The sequence below is a fragment of the Grampus griseus genome, assembly GCF_964374135.1.
Source record: "Grampus griseus genome assembly, chromosome: 1".
Lineage (NCBI taxonomy): Eukaryota > Metazoa > Chordata > Mammalia > Artiodactyla > Delphinidae > Grampus > Grampus griseus.
The window spans coordinates 60382868-60403941 of record NC_139017.1 but is presented as its reverse complement, the minus strand read 5'-3'; the positions used below and the strand labels follow the sequence as shown (position 1 = coordinate 60403941).

Below are 21074 nucleotides of genomic sequence, written 5' to 3'. Positions count from 1 at the left end.
CCTGAGAGCAATGCTCTCACAGGCTGCACAGGAGCACGGGGGACAGTTTAGTAAGCTGTGTAGCCGTCACTACTGCCATGTTCTGGACCATTTCCATCACCGCACCCTTCAGGCTAAAATGGGGAGCATGGGGACAGTTTACAGAGCTGTGCAGCCGTCCCTACTTCCGTGCTTTGGACCACCTCCATCAACCCAAAATTGTCCCTCACGCACTTACCAATCACTCCGTCCCTCACCAGCCCCTGACAACCAGGAACCCACTCTCTGACTATGTGGATCTAGCTGTTCTGGACGTTTCTCTTCAGTGCAGTCACACCCTGTGTGTCCTTCTGTGTCTGACTTCTCTCGCTGAGCATCATGTTCTCAGGGTGCATCCACATGGCAGCGAGTGTCAGGGCTTCACCGCTTTGTGTGGCCTAGTGACGTAAAGAAGAGAAGATAAAAGCAAGGAACATTGAATGCAAATCTGGTCACAGCTGGTGATGAGAAACAGAGGGGAGGCCCTGGGGCCCGGGGCGCTGTTCCCTGTGTGGCCCTGGGGCTGCTGTCATTCTCTGTGGAGGCTCAGTAACTCCCAGTCACTACCCCAAGTGGGAGGCCGCCAAATGAGCATCTTTGCCAAGGACCCACTGCTCGTTCAGTCTTCCTGCGGTCAGCACTTAGTCCTGCTGGCTATGCTCTCACAGGATGCACCAGAGCACAGGGGACAGTTTACTAAGCTGTGAAGCCATCACTACTGCCATTTGTCGGATCATTTCCGTCACCTGAAAAATGTCCCTCACGCCCTTTGCTATCACTCCGTCTCCTAGGCAGCCCGTGACAAACAGGGAGTTACTCTCTGCATCTGTGGATCTACCTGTTCTGGACGTTTCTCCTCAGCGGTGTCACACCCTTTGTGTCCCTCTGTGTCTGACTTCTCTCACTGTGCATCGTGTTCTCATGGTGCATCCACATGGCAGCGAGTGTCAGGGCTTCACCGCTTTGCATGCTGAGGGACTGAGAAAAAAAAAGAAAGGAAAGGAAAATTGCATGCAACTCTGGTGACAGCCGGTGATGAGAACAAGAGGGAAAGCTCTGGGTCAGGGGTGCCATGCCCTGTGAGGCACTGGGGCTGCTGCCAGTCTCCGTGGAGGCTCAGCAACTCCCAGTCACTTCCCAAAGTGGGGGTCGCCAACTGAGCCTCTGGCCCAAGACCCAATGCACGTTCAGTCTTTCTGTGGTCAGCCCTCTGTCCTAAGAGCAATGATCTCACAGGTGGCACCACGGAGCATGAAGACAGTTTACTGAGCTGTGCAGCCATCACTAGTGCCGTGTTTTGAACCACTTCCGTCACCCAAAAAATGTCCCTCAAACACTTAGCTATCACTCCGCAACCTTGTCAGCCCCTGACAACTAGGACCTCACTCTCTGACTCTGTGGATATACCTGTTCTGGAAGTATCTCCTCAGTGGGGTCATATCCTGTGTGTCCTTCTTTGTCTGGTTTCTCTCACATAGTGTAGTGGTCTCAGGGTGCATCCACATGGCAGCGACTGCCAGGCTTCACCTGTTTGTGTGGCCTAGTGAAGTAAAGAAGACAAGAGAAAAGAAAGGATCATAACATGTAGGTATGGTGACAGCTGGTGATGAGAAACAGAGGGGAGGCTCTGGGGCCACGGGCACCATGACTTGTGAGGCCCTGGGTCTGCTGACAGTGTCTGTGGAGGCTCAGAAATCCAAGTGACTTCTTCACGTTCGGGGTACCAGCTCACTGTCTGGGGCCAGGACCCACTGCTCGTTCAGTCTTCCTGCGATCAGCCCTTTGCCCTGAGAGCGATGCTCTCACAGCCTGCACAGGATCACGGGGGAGTTTAGTTAGCTGTGAATCTACCACTACTGCCATGTTTTGCACTATTTCCGTCACCCCAAAAATGTCCCTCACACCCTAAGCTATCACTCTGTCCACTCGGCAGCCCGTCAACCAGGGACTTCCTCTCTGATTCCGTGGATCTACCTGTGCTTGACGTTTCACCTCAGTGGGGTCAGACCCTGTATGTCCTGTGCCTGACTTCTCCCACTGAGCATCGTGTCCTCAGGGTGCATCCAGGTGGCAGTGAGTGTCAGGGATTCACCCTTTGTGTGCTGATGGACGGAAAAAAGATAAAAGAAAAGAATGGAACATTTCATGTAAGTCTGGTGACAGCTGGTGATGAGAACCAGAGGGAAGGCTCTGGGGCAGGGGGCGCCATGCCCTGTGAGGCCCTGGGGCTGCTGCGAGACTCTGTGGAGGCTCAGCAACTCCCAGTCACTACCCCATGTGGGAAGCCATCAACTGAGAGACTGGGCCCAGGACCCACTGCTCGTTCAGTCTTCCTGCAGTCAGCCCTTCGTTCTGAGAGTGATGTTCTCACAGGCTACAATGGGGAACATATGCACAGTTTACTAAGCTGTGCAGCCCTCACTACTGCCGTGTTTCGAACCACTTCCGTCACCCAAAAAATGTCCCTCACGCCCTTATCAATCACTCCATCCCCTCGCCAGCCTCTGACATCCAGGAACCCAATCTCTGACTCTGTGGATCTACCTGTTCTGGACGTTTCTCCTCAGTGGGGTCACACCCTGTGTGTCCTTCTGTGTCTGACTTCTCTTGCTGAGCATCATGTTCTCAGGATTCATCCATGTGGCAGCGCGTGTCAGGGTTTCACACCTTTGCATGCAGAGGGAATGAGAAAAGAGAAAAGAAAAGAAAGGAATATTGCATGCAAGTATGGTAACAGCCAGTGATGAGAACCAGAGGGAAGGCTCTGGGACTGGTGGCACCGTGACCTGTGAGGGCCTGGGGCAGCTGCCAGTCTCCGTGGAGGATCAGCAACTCCCAGTCACTTCCCCAAGTGGGGGGCTGCCAACTGATTGTCTGCGCCCAGGACCCACTGCTCGTTCAGTCTTCCTTCAGTCAGCCCTTTGTACTGAGAGAGGTGTTCTCACAGGCTACAATGGGGAGCAAGGGGACAGTTTACTGAGCTGTTAAGCCGTCCCTACTGCCGTGCTTTGGACCACTTCCATCACCCCAAAAATGTCCCTCATGCCATTACCTGTCACTCCGTCACCTTGCGAGACCCTGACAACCAGGAACCCACTCTCAGACTATGTGGATCTACCTGTTCTGGACGTTTCTCTTCAGTGGGGTCAGACGCAGGGTGTCCTTCTGTGTCTGAGTTGTCTCACCGACCATCGTGTCAGGGTGCATCCACGTGGCGTCGAGTGTCAGGGGTTCACCTCTTTGCATGCAGAAGGACTGATAAAAGAAAAAAAAGAAAAGACAGGAACATTGCGTGCAAGTCTGCTGACAACTGGTGATGAGAATCCGAGGGAAGCCACTGTGACTGGGGGCGCCAGGCCCTGTGAGGCCCTGGGGTTGCTGCCAGTCTCCTTGGAGGCTCACCAACTCCCAGTCACTACCCCAAGTGGGGGGCCGCCAAATGGGCATCTTTGCCAGGGACCCACTGATCGTTCAGTCTTCCTGTGGTCAGCCCTTCGTCCTGAGAGCGATGCTCTCACGGGCCGCATGGGAGCACGGGAGACAGTTTACTAAGCTGTGAAGCCATCACAACTGCCACTTGTTCGACCACTTCCGTCACCCCAAAAATATCCCTCACGCCCTTGGCTATTAATCCGTCTCCTCGGCAGCCCCTGACAACCAGGGACTTACTCTCTGCCTCTGTGGATCTATTCTGGACGTTTCTCCTCAGTGGTGTCACACCCTGTGTGTCCTTCTGTGTCTGACTTGTCTCACCAACCATCGTGTCCTCAGGGTGCATTCAGGTGGCAGTGAGTGTCAGGGGTTCACCCTTTTCATGCTGAGGAAAGGAAAAAAGATAAAAGAAAAGAACGGAACATTGCATGTAAGTCTGGTGACAGCTGGTGATGAGAACCAGAGGGAAGGCTCTGGGGCAGGGGGCGCCATGCCCTGTGAGGCCCTGGGGCTGCTGCGAGTCTCTGAGGAGGCTCAGCAACTCCCAGTCACTACCCCAAGTGGGGAGCCACCAACTGAGAGTCTGGGCCCAGGACCCACTGCACGTTCAGTCTTCCTGCAGTTAGCCCTTCGTTCTGAGAGCGATGTTCTCACAGGCTACAACGGGAAGCATGGGGACAGTTTACTGAGCTGTGCAGCCCTCCCTACTGCCGTGCTTTGGATCATTTCCATCACCCCCAAAATATCCCTCAGGCCCTTACCAATCACTGCATCCTCTCGCCAGCCCCTGACAACCAGGAACCCACTCTCTGCCTATGTGGATCTACCTGTTCTGGACGTTTCTCCTCAGTGGGGTCACACCCTGTGTGTCCTTCTGTGTCTGACTTCTCTCCCATAGCGTAGAAGTCTCAGGGTGCATCCAAGTGGCAGCGAGTGTCAGGGCTTCACCACTATGCATGGCCTAGTGACGTAAAGCAGAGAAGATAAAAGAAAAGAACGTTGCATGCACGTTTCTCCTCAGTGGAGTCAGACCCTGTGTGTCCTTTTGTTTCTGACGGCTCTCGCTGAGCATCGTGTCCTCAGGGTGCATACACGTGGCAGCAAGTGTCAGGGCATCACCCCTTTGCGTGCTAAGGGACAGAGAAAAGATAAAAAAAAAGAATGGAACATTTCATGCGAGTCTGGTGACAGCCGGTGATGACAACCAGTGGGAAGGCCCTTGGGCCGGGTGTGCCATGAACTGTGAGTCCCTGGGGGTGCTGCCAGTCTCTGTGGAGGCTCTGCAAGTACCAGTGACTTCCCCACATGGGCAGCACCAGCTCAGGGTCTGGGCCCAGGACTCACTGCGTGTTCAGTCTTCCTGCAGTCAGCCTTCATCCTGAGAGCGATGCTATCACAGGCTGCAATGGGAGCATGGGGACAGTTTACTGAGCTGTGCAGCCATTTTTACTGCCGTGCTTTGGATCACTTCTGTCACCCCAAAATGTACCTAACACCCTTAGCTATCACCCCGTCCACTCGGCAGCCCCTGAAAACCAGGAACCCACAGAATATGTGGATCTACCTGTTCTTGACGTTTCTCCTCAGTGGTGTCACACCCAGTGTGCCCTTGTGTGTCTGACTTCTCTCGCTCAGCATCATGTTCTCAGGGTACATCCACGTGGCAGCGAGTGTCAGGGCTTCACCCCTTTGCATGGCCCAGTGGCGTAAGGTAGAAAAGAGAAAAGAAAGGAACATTGCATGCAAGTCTGCTGACAGCCGATGATGACAATGGGTGCCACGGACGGCTTGGAAGAGGGCAAGGGCATAACCCAGGAGCCCTGGGAGGCGTAGGAGAGGTCGCAGCGAGGGAGGTAGAAAGGCATACGATTCTCCGAAGCAGTCACCGTAACCCAGGTGTAAACTCATAAACGGTAGACGCGGAGCAAGGGCGACACAGATGGCAGGGAGGAGTACGAGGGACACTAGAAAGGAAAACGGTCAGGGCTTCACCAGGGATTGGGTGCATTCCTTTCTCTCCTCTAACAGAGGTTATCAGTAACCGGGCTAGTCGCTGGGAATCAAGAGTAAGCAAAACAGGCGTGATCTCTTCTTCCTCACGGACCACGGGGTAAACTTACCTACCTGAAACTGGATGTGAAAGGCGACGACGGCCATAAGCGAGAGGTGCGTGGTGTCACGTGAGCTACGGTAGGGGGACGTGATGAGTTGAGTAGGTAAGGGGACGCTTTCTTGACCAAGTGACACCTGAGAAGAGATGAGAAGGGTGAGGCGGCATCAGTCAGCTGCAAACTAAACAGAGGGACACTTCCTGCAGAGGGGCAGCACGGGCAATGCGCCGTTGTAAGTATGCAGGCCTGAGAGGAGGCCACCGTGGGCAGGACGATTGAGAATGAAAGGAAGGAGCTGCAGGACGAGGCCGCAGAGATCACACTCCACCCTGCCCAGGGGATGCCCTGCCCTGCGGACTAGCACACCCAGAGAGAGAGTACCAGTGCACAGCCAGATGAGAAGCCTGCTCGAGAATGCAAGCCAACGCTGCTTCTTTCACCAAGAAAGTCTTGCCTGGTAAACTAAACAGCGTATCCATAGAGCGGACACGTGATTTACACTCGGAAGCAGGCGCCCCGCCTTACGGAATGGCGATGGTTCTCAGGGGGGCCGGGCGGGAGCTGCTCCGCGCGTCTGTGCCAGGGACCCACCCGCCTGCGGGACCTCCGGCCGCCCCGCAGGAAGCTACGACGCCCAGTCCCACGGCTACCTGTGCAGCGAGGTGTACTCCGCGGACGCGTGCCACACACACTTCAAGTGGGAGGGCGGCCTGAGTGGCAAGGCGAGAGGCCGGCCTGCCGCGGCAGACCAAGAAGGCGCTCTTCGGCCTGGGCCTAGGTGCTTGCGCCGCCCCCCTGGGCCTACCGGGCTCTGAGGGCCCTGCCCTGGACCCCCTGCCCCCCTGCCCTTGGTTCAGTCACAGCAGAGGTGGCCACACCCACACCCTCTGTGACCTCGGCGTTCCACCCTCCTGCAGCCCCGCCCACCCCCCTCCGCCGGTTGCCCTGGGCTACGGAAGCTGCATCCTGGGGCCAGGGGGTTCCCAGGAGGCCAAGGGAAGACACGATGGCCTTCAATGAGTCGCAGAGGCCTTACGTGGCCTTGTGTGGTTGGGCTCACCTCTTACCTTTCAGTGAACTCTGCGAGGAGACAGGGACCTGCAGCCTCACAGTTGGGCTCCACGGTAAGGTGTGCGGGACAGACCTCAAACTGACCCACGGCATGGAGCAACACCCGCCATCGAGAGGTCTACAAGAGAGCCACTGCAGCTAGCCCACAGGTCCGAGAAAACTAGATTCTTCTTTACGTAAGTGAGTTTTGGGGAGATTTGTTGCAAAGCATTATCACAGCAAGAGCCGACTAATACAACATTCTCCAAATCGCTGCCATGTCCACGGCTGCCACCGAGCCTACGTGTAAGGCAACTGTGTCCTCGAACTTTGAGAACTCCCGAATTCTCGGTGCCTCTCCAACACAATGTACGTGGCTAAGGTGTCCCCAGATAACTTCACTAACGTACCACCCAGACCGCCCTAAGCTCTTATTAAACGTAATGCAACGCTCTTTCTATTCGTTTTCTGTTTCTACGTAGGTAAAATGCTTTCCGACAATCTAAAAGGATGGAAAATTGGCACAAAACACTCTGTGGATAGTTGTTTTCCACAAAGGAAAATCACAAACGAAACAGGCATTTCACCGGGTGTAGAGCACTAACGCCCCCTAGTGCCTCTAAATGCCAAGTGAACAGAGGCACTTAATTAAATATCGAATCCCAGCTCTCTCCGCTTGAGAGGGAGAGCAAGCCATTCTCAAGTGGAGGAGGGATGTTTTCAGCAGCTATCTGCAACATTCTGTGGACCTGGCCACTGTGTAGCTACAAAGAAACCTTTTGTCTGAGGAAACTAACTAAAGAAACTTGAAAGTGGAAAAAGCGAGAAAGAATGAGACAATACCCTTATCTTGGTGACTCATTCACTTATTCGTCCACTTACCAAAGCAAATATCCACTACGTGTAGAGAGTACTGTGCTGAAAACCGCACAGAACACGGAGACGTACCCCCATTTGCAGGGAGGTTAGATACCAGAGAGGGAGACAAGATGTAGATTACCTTACGGCAGTTCCGCACATGTCTTGTTAAACTGTTTACAGCTTCAGGGGAGAGAAGGGATCCACAAATCGCTTGGATTCTCAGTGAAGTCTTCGCAGAGAAGGAGGTGCAAAATAGGTGGACTGGAAGAAACAGAAAAATTAACCTCGTGGGTAGATATGAAACGGAGCAGAGGTGCACAGATATTTAGACCCCGCTCTTCCTTGAAACGTCTAGAAAGTGAAACTGAAGCCAAATTACGGAGGGCCTTGAGTGTCAGTCTTAGGAGCTTGGCCATATGGGGATGACAGCGGGTGCCACGGACGGCTCGGAAGAGGGCAAGGGCATAACCCAAGAGCCCTGGGAGGCGTAGGAGAGGTCGCAGCGAAGGAGGTAGAAAGGCATGCGATTCTCCGAAGCAGTCACCGTAACCCAGGTGTAAACTCATAAACGGTAGACGCGGAGCAAGGGCGACACAGATGGCAGGGAGGAGTACGAGGGACACTAGAAAGGAAAACGGTCAGGGCTTCACCAGGGATTGGGTGCATTCCTTTCTCTCCTCTAACAGAGGTTATCAGTAACCGGGCTAGTCGCTGGGAATCAAGAGTAAGCAAAACAGGCGTGATCTCTTCTTCCTCACGGACCACGGGGTAAACTTACCTACCTGAAACTGGATGTGAAAGGCGACGACGGCCATAAGCGAGAGGTGCGTGGTGTCACGTGAGCTACGGTAGGGGGACGTGATGAGTTGAGTAGGTAAGGGGACGCTTTCTTGACCAAGTGACACCTGAGAAGAGATGAGAAGGGTGAGGCGGCATCAGTCAGCTGCAAACTAAACAGAGGGACACTTCCTGCAGAGGGGCAGCACGGGCAATGCGCCGTTGTAAGTATGCAGGCCTGAGAGGAGGCCACCGTGGGCAGGATGATTGAGAATGAAAGGAAGGAGCTGCAGGACGAGGCCACAGAGATGACGCTCCACCCTGCCCAGGGGATGCCCTGCCCTGCGGACTAGCACACCCAGAGAGAGCGTACCAGTGCACAGCCAGATGAGAAGCCTGCTCGAGAATGCAAGCCAACGCTGCTTCTTTCACCAAGAAAGTCTTGCCTGGTAAACTAAACAGCGTATCCATAGAGCGGACACGTGATTTACATTCTGAAGCAGGCGCCCCACCTTACGGAACGGCGACGGTTCTCAGGGGGGCCGGGCGGGAGCCGTTCCGCGCATCTGTGCCAGGGACCCACCCGCCTGCGGGACCTCCGGCCGCCCCGCAGGAAGCTACGACGACCAGTCCCACGGCTACCTGTGCAGCGAGGTGTACTCCGCGGACGCGTGCCACACACACTTCAAGTGGGAGGGCGGCCTGAGTGGCAAGGCGAGAGGCCGGCCTGCCGCGGCAGACCAAGAAGGCGCTCTTCGGCCTGGGCCTAGGTGCTTGCGCCGCCCCCCTGGGCCTACCGGGCTCTGAGGGCCCTGCCCTGGACCCCTGCCCCCCTGCCCTTGGTTCAGTCACAGCAGAGGTGGCCACACCCACACCCTCTGTGACCTCGGTGTTCCACCCTCCTGCAGCCCCGCCCGCCCCCCTCCGCCGGTTGCCCTGGGCTACGGAAGCTGCATCCTGGGGCCAGGGGGTTCCCAGGAGGCCAAGGGAAGACACGATGGCCTTCAATGAGTCGCAGAGGCCTTACGTGGCCTTGTGTGGTTGGGCTCACCTCTTACCTTTCAGTGAACTCTGCGAGAAGACAGGGACCTGCAGCCTCACAGTTGGGCTCCACGGTAAGGTGTGCGGGACAGACCTCAAACTGACCCACGGCATGGAGCAACACCCGCCATCGAGAGGTCTACAAGAGAGCCGCTGCAGCTAGCCCACAGGTCCGAGAAAACTAGATTCTTCTTTACGTAAGTGAGTCTTGGGGAGATTTGTTGCAAAGCATTATCACAGCAAGAGCCGACTAATACAACATTCTCCAAATCGCTGCCATGTCCACGGCTGCCACCGAGCCTACGTGTAAGGCAACTGTGTCCTCGAACTTTGAGAACTCCCGAATTCTCGGTGCCTCTCCAACACAATGTACGTGGCTAAGGTGTCCCCAGATAACTTCACTAACGTACCACCCAGACCGCCCTAAGCTTTTATTAAACGCAAAGCAACGCTCTTTCTATTCGTTTTCTGTTTCTACGTAGGTAAAATGCTTTCCGACAATCTAAAAGGATGGAAAATTGGCACAAAACACTCTGTGGATAGTTGTTTTCCACAAAGGAAAATCACAAACGAAACAGGCATTTCACCGGGTGTAGAGCACTAACGCCCCCTAGTGCCTCTAAATGCCAAGTGAACAGAGGCACTTAATTAAATATCGAATCCCAGCTCTCTCCGCTTGAGAGGGAGAGCAAGCCATTCTCAAGTGGAGGAGGGATGTTTTCAGCAGCTGTCTGCAACATTCTGTGGACCTGGCCACTGTGTAGCTACAAAGAAACCTTTTGTCTGAGGAAACTAACTAAAGAAACTTGAAAGTGGAAAAAGCAAGAAAGAATGAGACAATACCCTTATCTTGGTGACTCATTCACTTATTCGTTCACTTACCAAAGCAAATATCCACTACGTGTAGAGAGTACTGTGCTGAAAACCGCACAGAACACGGAGACGTACCCCCACTCGCAGGGAGGTTAGATACCAGAGAGGGAGACAAGATGTAGATTACCTTACGGCAGTTCCGCACGTGTCTTGTTAAACTGTTTACAGCTTCAGGGGAGAGAAGGGATCCACAAATCGCTTGGATTCTCAGTGAAGTCTTCGCAGAGAAGGAGGTGCAAAATAGGTGGACTGGAAGAAACAAAAAAAGTAACCTCGTGGGTAGATATGAAACGGAGCAGAGGTGCACAGATATTTAGACCCCGCTCTTCCTTGAAACGTCTAGAAAGTGAAACTGAAGCCAGATTACGGAGGGCCTTGAGTGTCAGTCTTAGGAGCTTGGCCATATGGGGATGACAGCGGGTGCCACGGACGGCTCGGAAGAGGGCAAGGGCGTAACCCAAGAGCCCTGGGAGGCGTGGGAGAGGTCGCAGCGAGGGAGGTAGAAAGGCATGCGATTGTCCGAAGCAGTCACCGTAACCCAGGTGTAAACTCATAAACGGTAGACGCGGAGCAAGGGCGACACAGATGGCAGGGAGGAGTACGAGGGACACTAGAAAGGAAAACGGTCAGGGCTTCACCAGGGATTGGGTGCATTCCTTTCTCCCTCTAACAGAGGTTATCAGTAACCGGGCTAGTCGCTGGGAATCAAGAGTAAGCAAAACAGGCGTGATCTCTTCTTCCTCACGGACCACGGGTAAACTTACCTACCTGAAACTGGATGTGAAAGGCGACGACGGCCATAAGCGAGAGGTGCGTGGTGTCACGTGAGCTACGGTAGGGGGACGTGATGAGTTGAGTAGGTAAGGGGACGCTTTCTTGACCAAGTGACACCTGAGAAGAGATGAGAAGGGTGAGGCGGCATCAGTCAGCTGCAAACTAAACAGAGGGACACTTCCTGCAGAGAGGCAGCACGGGCAATGCGCCGTTGTAAGTATGCAGGCCTGAGAGGAGGCCACCGTGGGCAGGATGATTGAGAATGAAAGGAAGGAGCTGCAGGACGAGGCCGCAGAGATCACGCTCCACCCTGCCCAGGGGATGCCCTGCCCTGCGGACTAGCACACCCAGAGAGAGCGTACCAGTGCACAGCCAGATGAGAAGCCTGCTCGAGAATGCAAGCCAACGCTGCTTCTTTCACCAAGAAAGTCTTGCCTGGTAAACTAAACAGCGTATCCATAGAGCGGACACGTGATTTACATTCTGAAGCAGGCGCCCCGACTTACGGAACGGCGACGGTTCTCAGGGGGGCCGGGCGGGAGCCGCTCCGCGCGTCTGTGCCAGGGACCCACCCGCCTGCGGGACCTCCGGCCGCCCCGCAGGAAGCTACGACGCCCAGTCCCACGGCTACCTGTGCAGCGAGGTGTACTCCGTGGACGCGTGCCACACACACTTCAAGTGGGAGGGCGGCCTGAGTGGCAAGGCGAGAGGCCGGCCTGCCGCGGCAGACCAAGAAGGCGCTCTTTGGCCTGGGCCTAGGTGCTTGCGCCGCCCCCCTGGGCCTACCGGGCTCTGAGGGCCCTGCCCTGGACCCCCTGCCCCCCTGCCCTTGGTTCAGTCACAGCAGAGGTGGCCACACCCACACCCTCTGTGACCTCGGTGTTCCACCCTCCTGCAGCCCCGCCCACCCCCCTCCGCCGGTTGCCCTGGGCTACGGAAGCTGCATCCTGGGGCCAGGGGGTTCCCAGGAGGCCAAGGGAAGACACGATGGCCTTCAATGAGTCGCAGAGGCCTTACGTGGCCTTGTGTGGTTGGGCTCACCTCTTACCTTTCAGTGAACTCTGCGAGAAGACAGGGACCTGCAGCCTCACAATTGGGCTCCACGGTAAGGTGTGCGGGACAGACCTCAAACTGACCCACGGCATGGAGCAACACCCGCCATCGAGAGGTCTACAAGAGAGCCGCTGCAGCTAGCCCACAGGTCCGAGAAAACTAGATTCTTCTTTACGTAAGTGAGTCTTGGGGAGATTTGTTGCAAAGCATTATCACAGCAAGAGCCGACTAATACAACATTCTCCAAATCGCTGCCATGTCCACGGCTGCCACCGAGCCTACGTGTAAGGCAACTGTGTCCTCGAACTTTGAGAACTCCCGAATTCTCGGTGCCTCTCCAACACAATGTACGTGGCTAAGGTGTCCCCAGATAACTTCACTAACGTACCACCCAGACCGCCCTAAGCTTTTATTAAACGCAAAGCAACGCTCTTTCTATTCGTTTTCTGTTTCTACGTAGGTAAAATGCTTTCCGACAATCTAAAAGGATGGAAAATTGGCACAAAACACTCTGTGGATAGTTGTTTTCCACAAAGGAAAATCACAAACGAAACAGGCATGTCACCGGGTGTAGAGCACTAACGCCCCCTAGTGCCTCTAAATGCCAAGTGAACAGAGGCACTTAATTAAATATCGAATCCCAGCTCTCTCCGCTTGAGAGGGAGAGCAAGCCATTCTCAAGTGGAGGAGGGATGTTTTCAGCAGCTGTCTGCAACATTCTGTGGACCTGGCCACTGTGTAGCTACAAAGAAACCTTTTGTCTGAGGAAACTAACTAAAGAAACTTGAAAGTGGAAAAAGCAAGAAAGAATGAGACAATACCCTTATCTTGGTGACTCATTCACTTATTCGTTCACTTACCAAAGCAAATATCCACTACGTGTAGAGAGTACTGTGCTGAAAACCGCACAGAACACGGAGACGTACCCCCACTCGCAGGGAGGTTAGATACCAGAGAGGGAGACAAGATGTAGATTACCTTACGGCAGTTCCGCACATGTCTTGTTAAACTGTTTACAGCTTCAGGGGAGAGAAGGGATCCACAAATCGCTTGGATTCTCAGTGAAGTCTTCACAGAGAAGGAGGTGCAAAATAGGTGGACTGGAAGAAACAAAAAAATTAACCTCATGGGTAGATATGAAACGGAGCAGAGGTGCACAGATATTTAGATCCCGCTCTTCCTTGAAACGTCTAGAAAGTGAAACTGAAGCCAGATTACGGAGGGCCTTGAGTGTCAGTCTTAGGAGCTTGGCCGTATGGGGATGACAGCGGGTGCCACGGACGGCTCGGAAGAGGGCAAGGGCGTAACCCAAGAGCCCTGGGAGGCGTGGGAGAGGTCGCAGCGAGGGAGGTAGAAAGGCATGCGATTGTCCGAAGCAGTCACCGTAACCCAGGTGTAAACTCATAAACGGTAGACGCGGAGCAAGGGCGACACAGATGGCAGGGAGGAGTACGAGGGACACTAGAAAGGAAAACGGTCAGGGCTTCACCAGGGATTGGGTGCATTCCTTTCTCCCTCTAACAGAGGTTATCAGTAACCGGGCTAGTCGCTGGGAATCAAGAGTAAGCAAAACAGGCGTGATCTCTTCTTCCTCACGGACCACGGGGTAAACTTACCTACCTGAAACTGGATGTGAAAGGCGACGACGGCCATAAGCGAGAGGTGCGTGGTGTCACGTGAGCTACGGTAGGGGGACGTGATGAGTTGAGTAGGTAAGGGGAGGCTTTCTTGACCAAGTGACACCCGAGAAGAGATGAGAAGGGTGAGGCGGCATCAGTCAGCTGCAAACTAAACAGAGGGACACTTCCTGCAGAGGGGCAGCACGGGCAATGCGCCGTTGTAAGTATGCAGGCCTGAGAGGAGGCCACCGTGGGCAGGATGATTGAGAATGAAAGGAAGGAGCTGCAGGACGAGGCCGCAGAGATCACGCTCCACCCTGCCCAGGGGATGCCCTGCCCTGCGGACTAGCACACCCAGAGAGAGAGTACCAGTGCACAGCCAGATGAGAAGCCTGCTGGAGAATGCAAGCCAACGCTGCTTCTTTCACCAAGAAAGTCTTGCCTGGTAAACTAAACAGCGTATCCATAGAGCGGACACGTGATTTACATTCTGAAGCAGGCGCCCCGCCTCACAGAACGGCGACGGTTCTCAGGGGGACCGGGCGGGGGCCGCTCCGCGCGTCTGTGCCAGGGACCCACCCGCCTGCGGGACCTCCGGCCGCCCCGCAGGAAGCTACGACGCCCAGTCCCACGGCTACCTGTGCAGCGAGGTGTACTCCGTGGACGCGTGCCACACACACTTCAAGTGGGAGGGCGGCCTGAGTGGCAAGGCGAGAGGCCGGCCTGCCGCGGCAGACCAAGAAGGCGCTCTTCGGCCTGGGTCTAGGTGCTTGCGCCGCCCCCCTGGGCCTACCGGGCTCTGAGGGCCCTGCCCTGGACCCCCTGCCCCCCTGCCCTTGGTTCAGTCACAGCAGAGGTGGCCACACCCACACTCTCTGTGTCCTCGGCGTTCCACCCTCCTGCAACCCCGCCCGCCCCCCTCCGCCGGTTGCCCTGGGCTACGGAAGCTGCATCCTGGGGCCAGGGGGTTCCCAGGAGGCCAAGGGAAGACACGATGGCCTTCAATGAGTCGCAGAGGCCTTACGTGGCCTTGTGTGGTTGGGCTCACCTCTTACCTTCCAGTGAACTCTGCGAGAAGACGGGGACCTGCAGCCTCACAGTTGGGCTCCACGGTAAGGTGTGCGGGACAGACCTCAAACTGACCCATGGCATGGAGCAACACCCGCCATCGAGAGGTCTACAAGAGAGCCGCTGCAGCTAGCCCACAGGTCCGAGAAAACTAGATTCTTCTTTACGTAAGTGAGTTTTGGGGAGATTTGTTGCAAAGCATTATCACAGCAAGAGCCGACTAATACAACATTCTCCAAATCGCTGCCATGTCCACGGCTGCCACCGAGCCTACGTGTAAGGCAACTGTGTCCTCGAACTTTGAGAACTCCCGAATTCTCGGTGCCTCTCCAACACAATGTACGTGGCTAAGGTGTCCCCAGATAACTTCACTAACGTACCACCCAGACCGCCCTAAGCTTTTATTAAACGCAAAGCAACGCTCTTTCTATTCGTTTTCTGTTTCTACGTAGGTAAAATGCTTTCCGACAATCTAAAAGGATGGCAAATTGGCACAAAACACTCTGTGGATAGTTGTTTTCCACAAAGGAAAATCACAAACGAAACAGGCATGTCACCGGGTGTAGAGCACTAACGCCCCCTAGTGCCTCTAAATGCCAAGTGAACAGAGGCACTTAATTAAATATCGAATCCCAGCTCTCTCCGCTTGAGAGGGAGAGCAAGCCATTCTCAAGTGGAGGAGGGATGCTTTCAGCAGCTGTCTGCAACATTCTGTGGACCTGGCCACTGTGTAGCTACAAAGAAACCTTTTGTCTGAGGAAACTAACTAAAGAAACTTGAAAGTGGAAAAAGCGAGAAAGAATGAGACAATACCCTTATCTTGGTGACTCATTCACTTATTCGTTCACTTACCAAAGCAAACATCCACTACGTGTAGAGAGTACTGTGCTGAAAACCGCACAGAACACGGAGACGTACCCCCACTCGCAGGGAGGTTAGATACCAGAGAGGGAGACAAGATGTAGATTACCTTACGGCAGTTCCGCACATGTCTTGTTAAACTGTTTACAGCTTCAGGGGAGAGAAGGGATCCACAAATCGCTTGGATTCTCAGTGAAGTCTTCGCAGAGAAGGAGGTGCAAAATAGGTGGACTGGAAGAAACAAAAAAATTAACCTCGTGGGTAGATAGGAAACGCAGCAGAGGTGCACAGATATTTAGACCCCGCTCTTCCTTGAAACGTCTAGAAAGTGAAACTGAAGCCAGATTACGGAGGGCCTCGAGTGTCAGTCTTAGGAGCTTGGCCGTATGGGGATGACAGCGGGTGCCACGGACGGCTCGGAAGAGGGCAAGGGCATAACCCAAGAGCCCTGGGAGGCGTGGGAGAGGTCGCAGCGAGGGAGGTAGAAAGGCATGCGATTCTCCGAAGCAGTCACCGTAACCCAGGTGTAAACTCATAAACGGTAGACGCGGAGCAAGGGCGACACAGATGGCAGGGAGGAGTACGAGGGACACTAGAAAGGAAAACGGTCAGGGCTTCACCAGGGATTGGGTGCATTCCTTTCTCTCCTCTAACAGAGGTTATCAGTAACCGGGCTAGTCGCTGGGAATCAAGAGTAAGCAAAACAGGCGTGATCTCTTCTTCCTCACGGACCACGGGGTAAACTTACCTACCTGAAACTGGATGCGAAAGGCGACGACGGCCATAAGCGAGAGGTGCGTGGTGTCACGTGAGCTACGGTAGGGGGACATGATGAGTTGAGTAGGTAAGGGGACGCTTTCTTGACCAAGTGACACCTGAGAAGAGATGAGAAGGGTGAGGCGGCATCAGTCAGCTGCAAACTAAACAGAGGGACACTTCCTGCAGAGGGGCAGCACGGGCAATGCGCCGTTGTAAGTATGCAGGCCTGAGAGGAGGCCACCGTGGGCAGGATGATTGAGAATGAAAGGAAGGAGCTGCAGGACGAGGCCGCAGAGATCACGCTCCACCCTGCCCAGGGGATGCCCTGCCCTGCGGACTAGCACACCCAGAGAGAGCGTACCAGTGCACAGCCAGATGAGAAGCCTGCTCGAGAATGCAAGCCAACGCTGCTTCTTTCACCAAGAAAGTCTTGCCTGGTAAACTAAACAGCGTATCCATAGAGCGGACACGTGATTTACATTCTGAAGCAGGCGCCCCGCCTTACGGAACGGCGACGGTTCTCAGGGGGGCCGGGCGGGAGCCGCTCCGCGCGTCTGTGCCAGGGACCCACCCGCCTGCGGGACCTCCGGCCGCCCCGCAGGAAGCTACGACGACCAGTCCCACGGCTACCTGTGCAGCGAGGTGTACTCCGTGGACGCGTGCCACACACACTTCAAGTGGGAGGGCGGCCTGAGTGGCAAGGCGAGAGGCCGGCCTGCCGCGGCAGACCAAGAAGGCGCTCTTCGGCCTGGGCCTAGGTGCTTGCGCTGCCCCCCTGGGCCTACCGGGCTCTGAGGGCCCTGCCCTGGACCCCCTGCCCCCCTGCCCTTGGTTCAGTCACAGCAGAGGTGGCCACACCCACACCCTCTGTGACCTCGGCGTTCCACCCTCCTGCAGCCCCGCCCGCCCCCCTCCGCCGGTTGCCCTGGGCTACGGAAGCTGCATCCTGGGGCCAGGGGGTTCCCAGGAGGCCAAGGGAAGACATGATGGCCTTCAATGAGTCGCAGAGGCCTTACGGGGCCTTGTGTGGTTGGGCTCACCTCTTACCTTTCAGTGAACTCTGCGAGAAGACGGGGACCTGCAGCCTCACAGTTGGGCTCCACGGTAAGGTGTGCGGGACCGACCTCAAACTGACCCATGGCATGGAGCAACACCCGCCATCGAGAGGTCTACAAGAGAGCCGCTGCAGCTAGCCCACAGGTCCGAGAAAACTAGATTCTTCTTTACGTAAGTGAGTTTTGGGGAGATTTGTTGCAAAGCATTATCACAGCAAGAGCCGACTAATACAACATTCTCCAAATCGCTGCCATGTCCACGGCTGCCACCGAGCCTACGTGTAAGGCAACTGTGTCCTCGAACTTTGAGAACTCCCGAATTCTCGGTGCCTCTCCAACACAATGTACGTGGCTAAGGTGTCCCCAGATAACTTCACTAACGTACCACCCAGACCGCCCTAAGCTTTTATTAAACGCAAAGCAACGCTCTTTCTATTCGTTTTCTGTTTCTACGTAGGTAAAATGCTTTCCGACAATCTAAAAGGATGGCAAATTGGCACAAAACACTCTGTGGATAGTTGTTTTCCACAAAGGAAAATCACAAACGAAACAGGCATTTCACCGGGTGTAGAGCACTAACGCCCCCTAGTGCCTCTAAATGCCAAGTGAACAGAGGCACTTAATTAAATATCGAATCCCAGCTCTCTCCGCTTGAGAGGGAGAGCAAGCCATTCTCAAGTGGAGGAGGGATGCTTTCAGCAGCTGTCTGCAACATTCTGTGGACCTGGCCACTGTGTAGCTACAAAGAAACCTTTTGTCTGAGGAAACTAACTAAAGAAACTTGAAAGTGGAAAAAGCGAGAAAGAATGAGACAATACCCTTATCTTGGTGACTCATTCACTTATTCGTTCACTTACCAAAGCAAACATCCACTACGTGTAGAGAGTACTGTGCTGAAAACCGCACAGAACACGGAGACGTACCCCCACTCGCAGGGAGGTTAGATACCAGAGAGGGAGACAAGATGTAGATTACCTTACGGCAGTTCCGCACATGTCTTGTTAAACTGTTTACAGCTTCAGGGGAGAGAAGGGATCCACAAATCGCTTGGATTCTCAGTGAAGTCTTCGCAGAGAAGGAGGTGCAAAATAGGTGGACTGGAAGAAACAAAAAAATTAACCTCGTGGGTAGATATGAAACGGAGCAGAGGTGCACAGATATTTAGACCCCGCTCTTCCTTGAAACGTCTAGAAAGTGAAACTGAAGCCAGATTACGGAGGGCCTCGAGTGTCAGTCTTAGGAGCTTGGCCGTATGGGGATGACAGCGGGTGCCACGGACGGCTCGGAAGAGGGCAAGGGCATAACCCAAGAGCCCTGGGAGGCGTGGGAGAGGTCGCAGCGAGGGAGGTAGAAAGGCATGCGATTCTCCGAAGCAGTCACCGTAACCCAGGTGTAAACTCATAAACGGTAGACGCGGAGCAAGGGCGACACAGATGGCAGGGAGGAGTACGAGGGACACTAGAAAGGAAAACGGTCAGGGCTTCACCAGGGATTGGGTGCATTCCTTTCTCTCCTCTAACAGAGGTTATCAGTAACCGGGCTAGTCGCTGGGAATCAAGAGTAAGCCAAACAGGCGTGATCTCTTCTTCCTCACGGACCACGGGGTAAACTTACCTACCTGAAACTGGATGCGAAAGGCGACGACGGCCATAAGCGAGAGGTGCGTGGTGTCACGTGAGCTACGGTAGGGGGACATGATGAGTTGAGTAGGTAAGGGGACGCTTTCTTGACCAAGTGACACCTGAGAAGAGATGAGAAGGGTGAGGCGGCATCAGTCAGCTGCAAACTAAACAGAGGGACACTTCCTGCAGAGGGGCAGCACGGGCAATGCGCCGTTGTAAGTATGCAGGCCTGAGAGGAGGCCACCGTGGGCAGGATGATTGAGAATGAAAGGAAGGAGCTGCAGGACGAGGCCGCAGAGATCACGCTCCACCCTGCCCAGGGGATGCCCTGCCCTGCGGACTAGCACACCCAGAGAGAGCGTACCAGTGCACAGCCAGATGAGAAGCCTGCTCGAGAATGCAAGCCAACGCTGCTTCTTTCACCAAGAAAGTCTTGCCTGGTAAACTAAACAGCGTATCCATAGAGCGGACACGTGATTTACATTCTGAAGCAGGCGCCCCGCCTTACGGAACGGCGACGGTTCTCAGGTTCTCAGATATTACCACTGGGGAGAACTGGGCAAAGAGCTCATTAGATGGTTCTCATGGTATCTACCTGTATTATTTGTTACCACAGCATGTGAATCTACCTCAAAATAAAGTGTTCAATTAAATTTTTAAAATTAAATGCAATCTGGTATTCTCACAATAGGCATCTGTTAACCTTATTGTAGACAGAAAGAATTCAGATGTGCCGCTATAGAAAGACCAGTGGAGAGGCGCCACAGCCTGGAAAAAGTTCAAAGTGGAAGACAAAAGCAGAGGCTGGAGTTATTCCTGCACGTGTGTGTGTGTGTGTGTGTGTGTGTGTGTGTGTGTGTGTGTGTCAAGGGAAGGTATCAGCAGAGGTTATTTTTGGGGTTCCAGGGCAGGGTGAAGAGGGAGCTCTTAGAAATAGGGATCTGCTGCATGCCAGTGAGGAAGCTTCCAGAGGCAAAGGAGGGGGACAGATGACAGCTCCCAATGGTGCCCAAGTTCTAACCATGAGTTGTTTTTTTTTTGTGGTATGCTGGCCTCTCACTGTTGTGGCCTCTCTCGTTGTGGAGCACAGGCTCCGGACGCACAGGCTCAGCGGCGATGGCTCACGGGCCCAGCCGCTCCGCGGCATGTGGGATCTTCCTGGACCGGGGCACAAACCCGTGTCTCCTGCATCGGCAGGCGGACACTCAACCACTGCACCACCAGGGAAGCCCCAACCATGAGTTTTCTAACTTCAGTAATTCAAACATACACCATTAGATAGAGCTAAAATTACTCCAGCTGCTGGAACCCAACCTTTTCTCCGTGTGTGTGAGTGTGTGTGTGTGTGTGTGTGTGTGTGTGTGTGTGTGTGTGTGTGTGTGTGTGATGGATTCAAACCACAGTGGATTATCTTTGGGTGGCTGTGTATTAGTCACCACAGCTTCAATTGTGTTTCTGTTTGGTTATCAAACTGCAATTCCACTGATACCCTCTCCATGAGTGTATTCTCTGTGAGCAACATGAAGAGGAGCTCAGGTTGAATTGCAAACTTGTCCTGAATTTATAATTATAATATGACCTTCCTTATTCAGGCCTCAATTAACTCAGCTTTAGGATAATCCACAGTGAAGAAAGAGTTGAAAAAGAAAGAAAAGAAATGGGGTGAGTCAAGGCAGGCACTGAAGTCTGTTCTCTTAGACCTTGGGTGAGCTCAGCGGAACCTTAAGACCTGGGCTTACTCTGGGCCTCACCCCATCCCAGAGCCAGATGTGAGTGGAAGGGACTGATAATAACCTACTGACTGGTTAGAGTGGGGCTAGGAATCTAGGAGATTAGTGAGAAAAACAAAATAAACTTAGTACTTAGCATTCTGTTCAAGATTGCAAACTTCAATACTGATTTTTTAATAGCATTTCACAACCTGTACCTTACTAGTTCTTTATTCCCACTTCAGAAAGCAAGCAGGTTCTACAGCATATGTTTCTTAATAGCTCTAGTTCTGATTATCTGTCATCTTGGTTCATTTGCTGTCCTTCAAGCACTCATTGTTGCCCTGTGTTTAAAAGACACTTGATGTACCTTATTTAGATATCTTAATAA

The 21074-nt window shown here is 54.0% G+C and overlaps 2 protein-coding genes and 1 long non-coding RNA gene across 3 annotated transcripts in view; all 3 read right to left on the bottom strand.

Annotated features, from left to right (window-relative positions):
- Positions 1-3710: 3710 nt before the first annotated feature.
- On the bottom strand, positions 3711-4575 carry LOC309837499. The gene is made up of 3 exons (XR_014298259.1): positions 4449-4575; positions 4278-4411; positions 3711-3835 (listed from the first exon to the last, which is right to left on the bottom strand). It is a non-coding gene; the product is annotated as an uncharacterized lncRNA (long non-coding RNA).
- Positions 4576-4794: 219 nt separating this feature from the next.
- Positions 4795-8287, bottom strand: LOC309823526 (uncharacterized protein; the record flags this gene model as incomplete). The annotated part of the gene is made up of 7 exons (XM_082655878.1): positions 4795-4850; positions 5015-5137; positions 5575-5697; positions 6629-6750; positions 7612-7733; positions 7852-7950; positions 8251-8287. 7 exons carry the CDS (start codon positions 8285-8287, stop codon positions 4844-4846), a joined length of 633 nt encoding a protein of 210 aa, XP_082512004.1. The 3' UTR covers positions 4795-4843.
- Positions 8288-18750: 10463 nt separating this feature from the next.
- The window catches only part of TEX35 (testis expressed 35), a gene marked incomplete at both ends in the record, with an annotated part of 59387 nt that continues 57063 nt past the window's right edge, over positions 18751-21074 (bottom strand). The window contains 2 exon segments of the mRNA XM_082655748.1: positions 18751-18810; positions 18971-19031. Coding sequence (XP_082511874.1) covers positions 18751-18810; positions 18971-19031 — 121 coding nt within the window.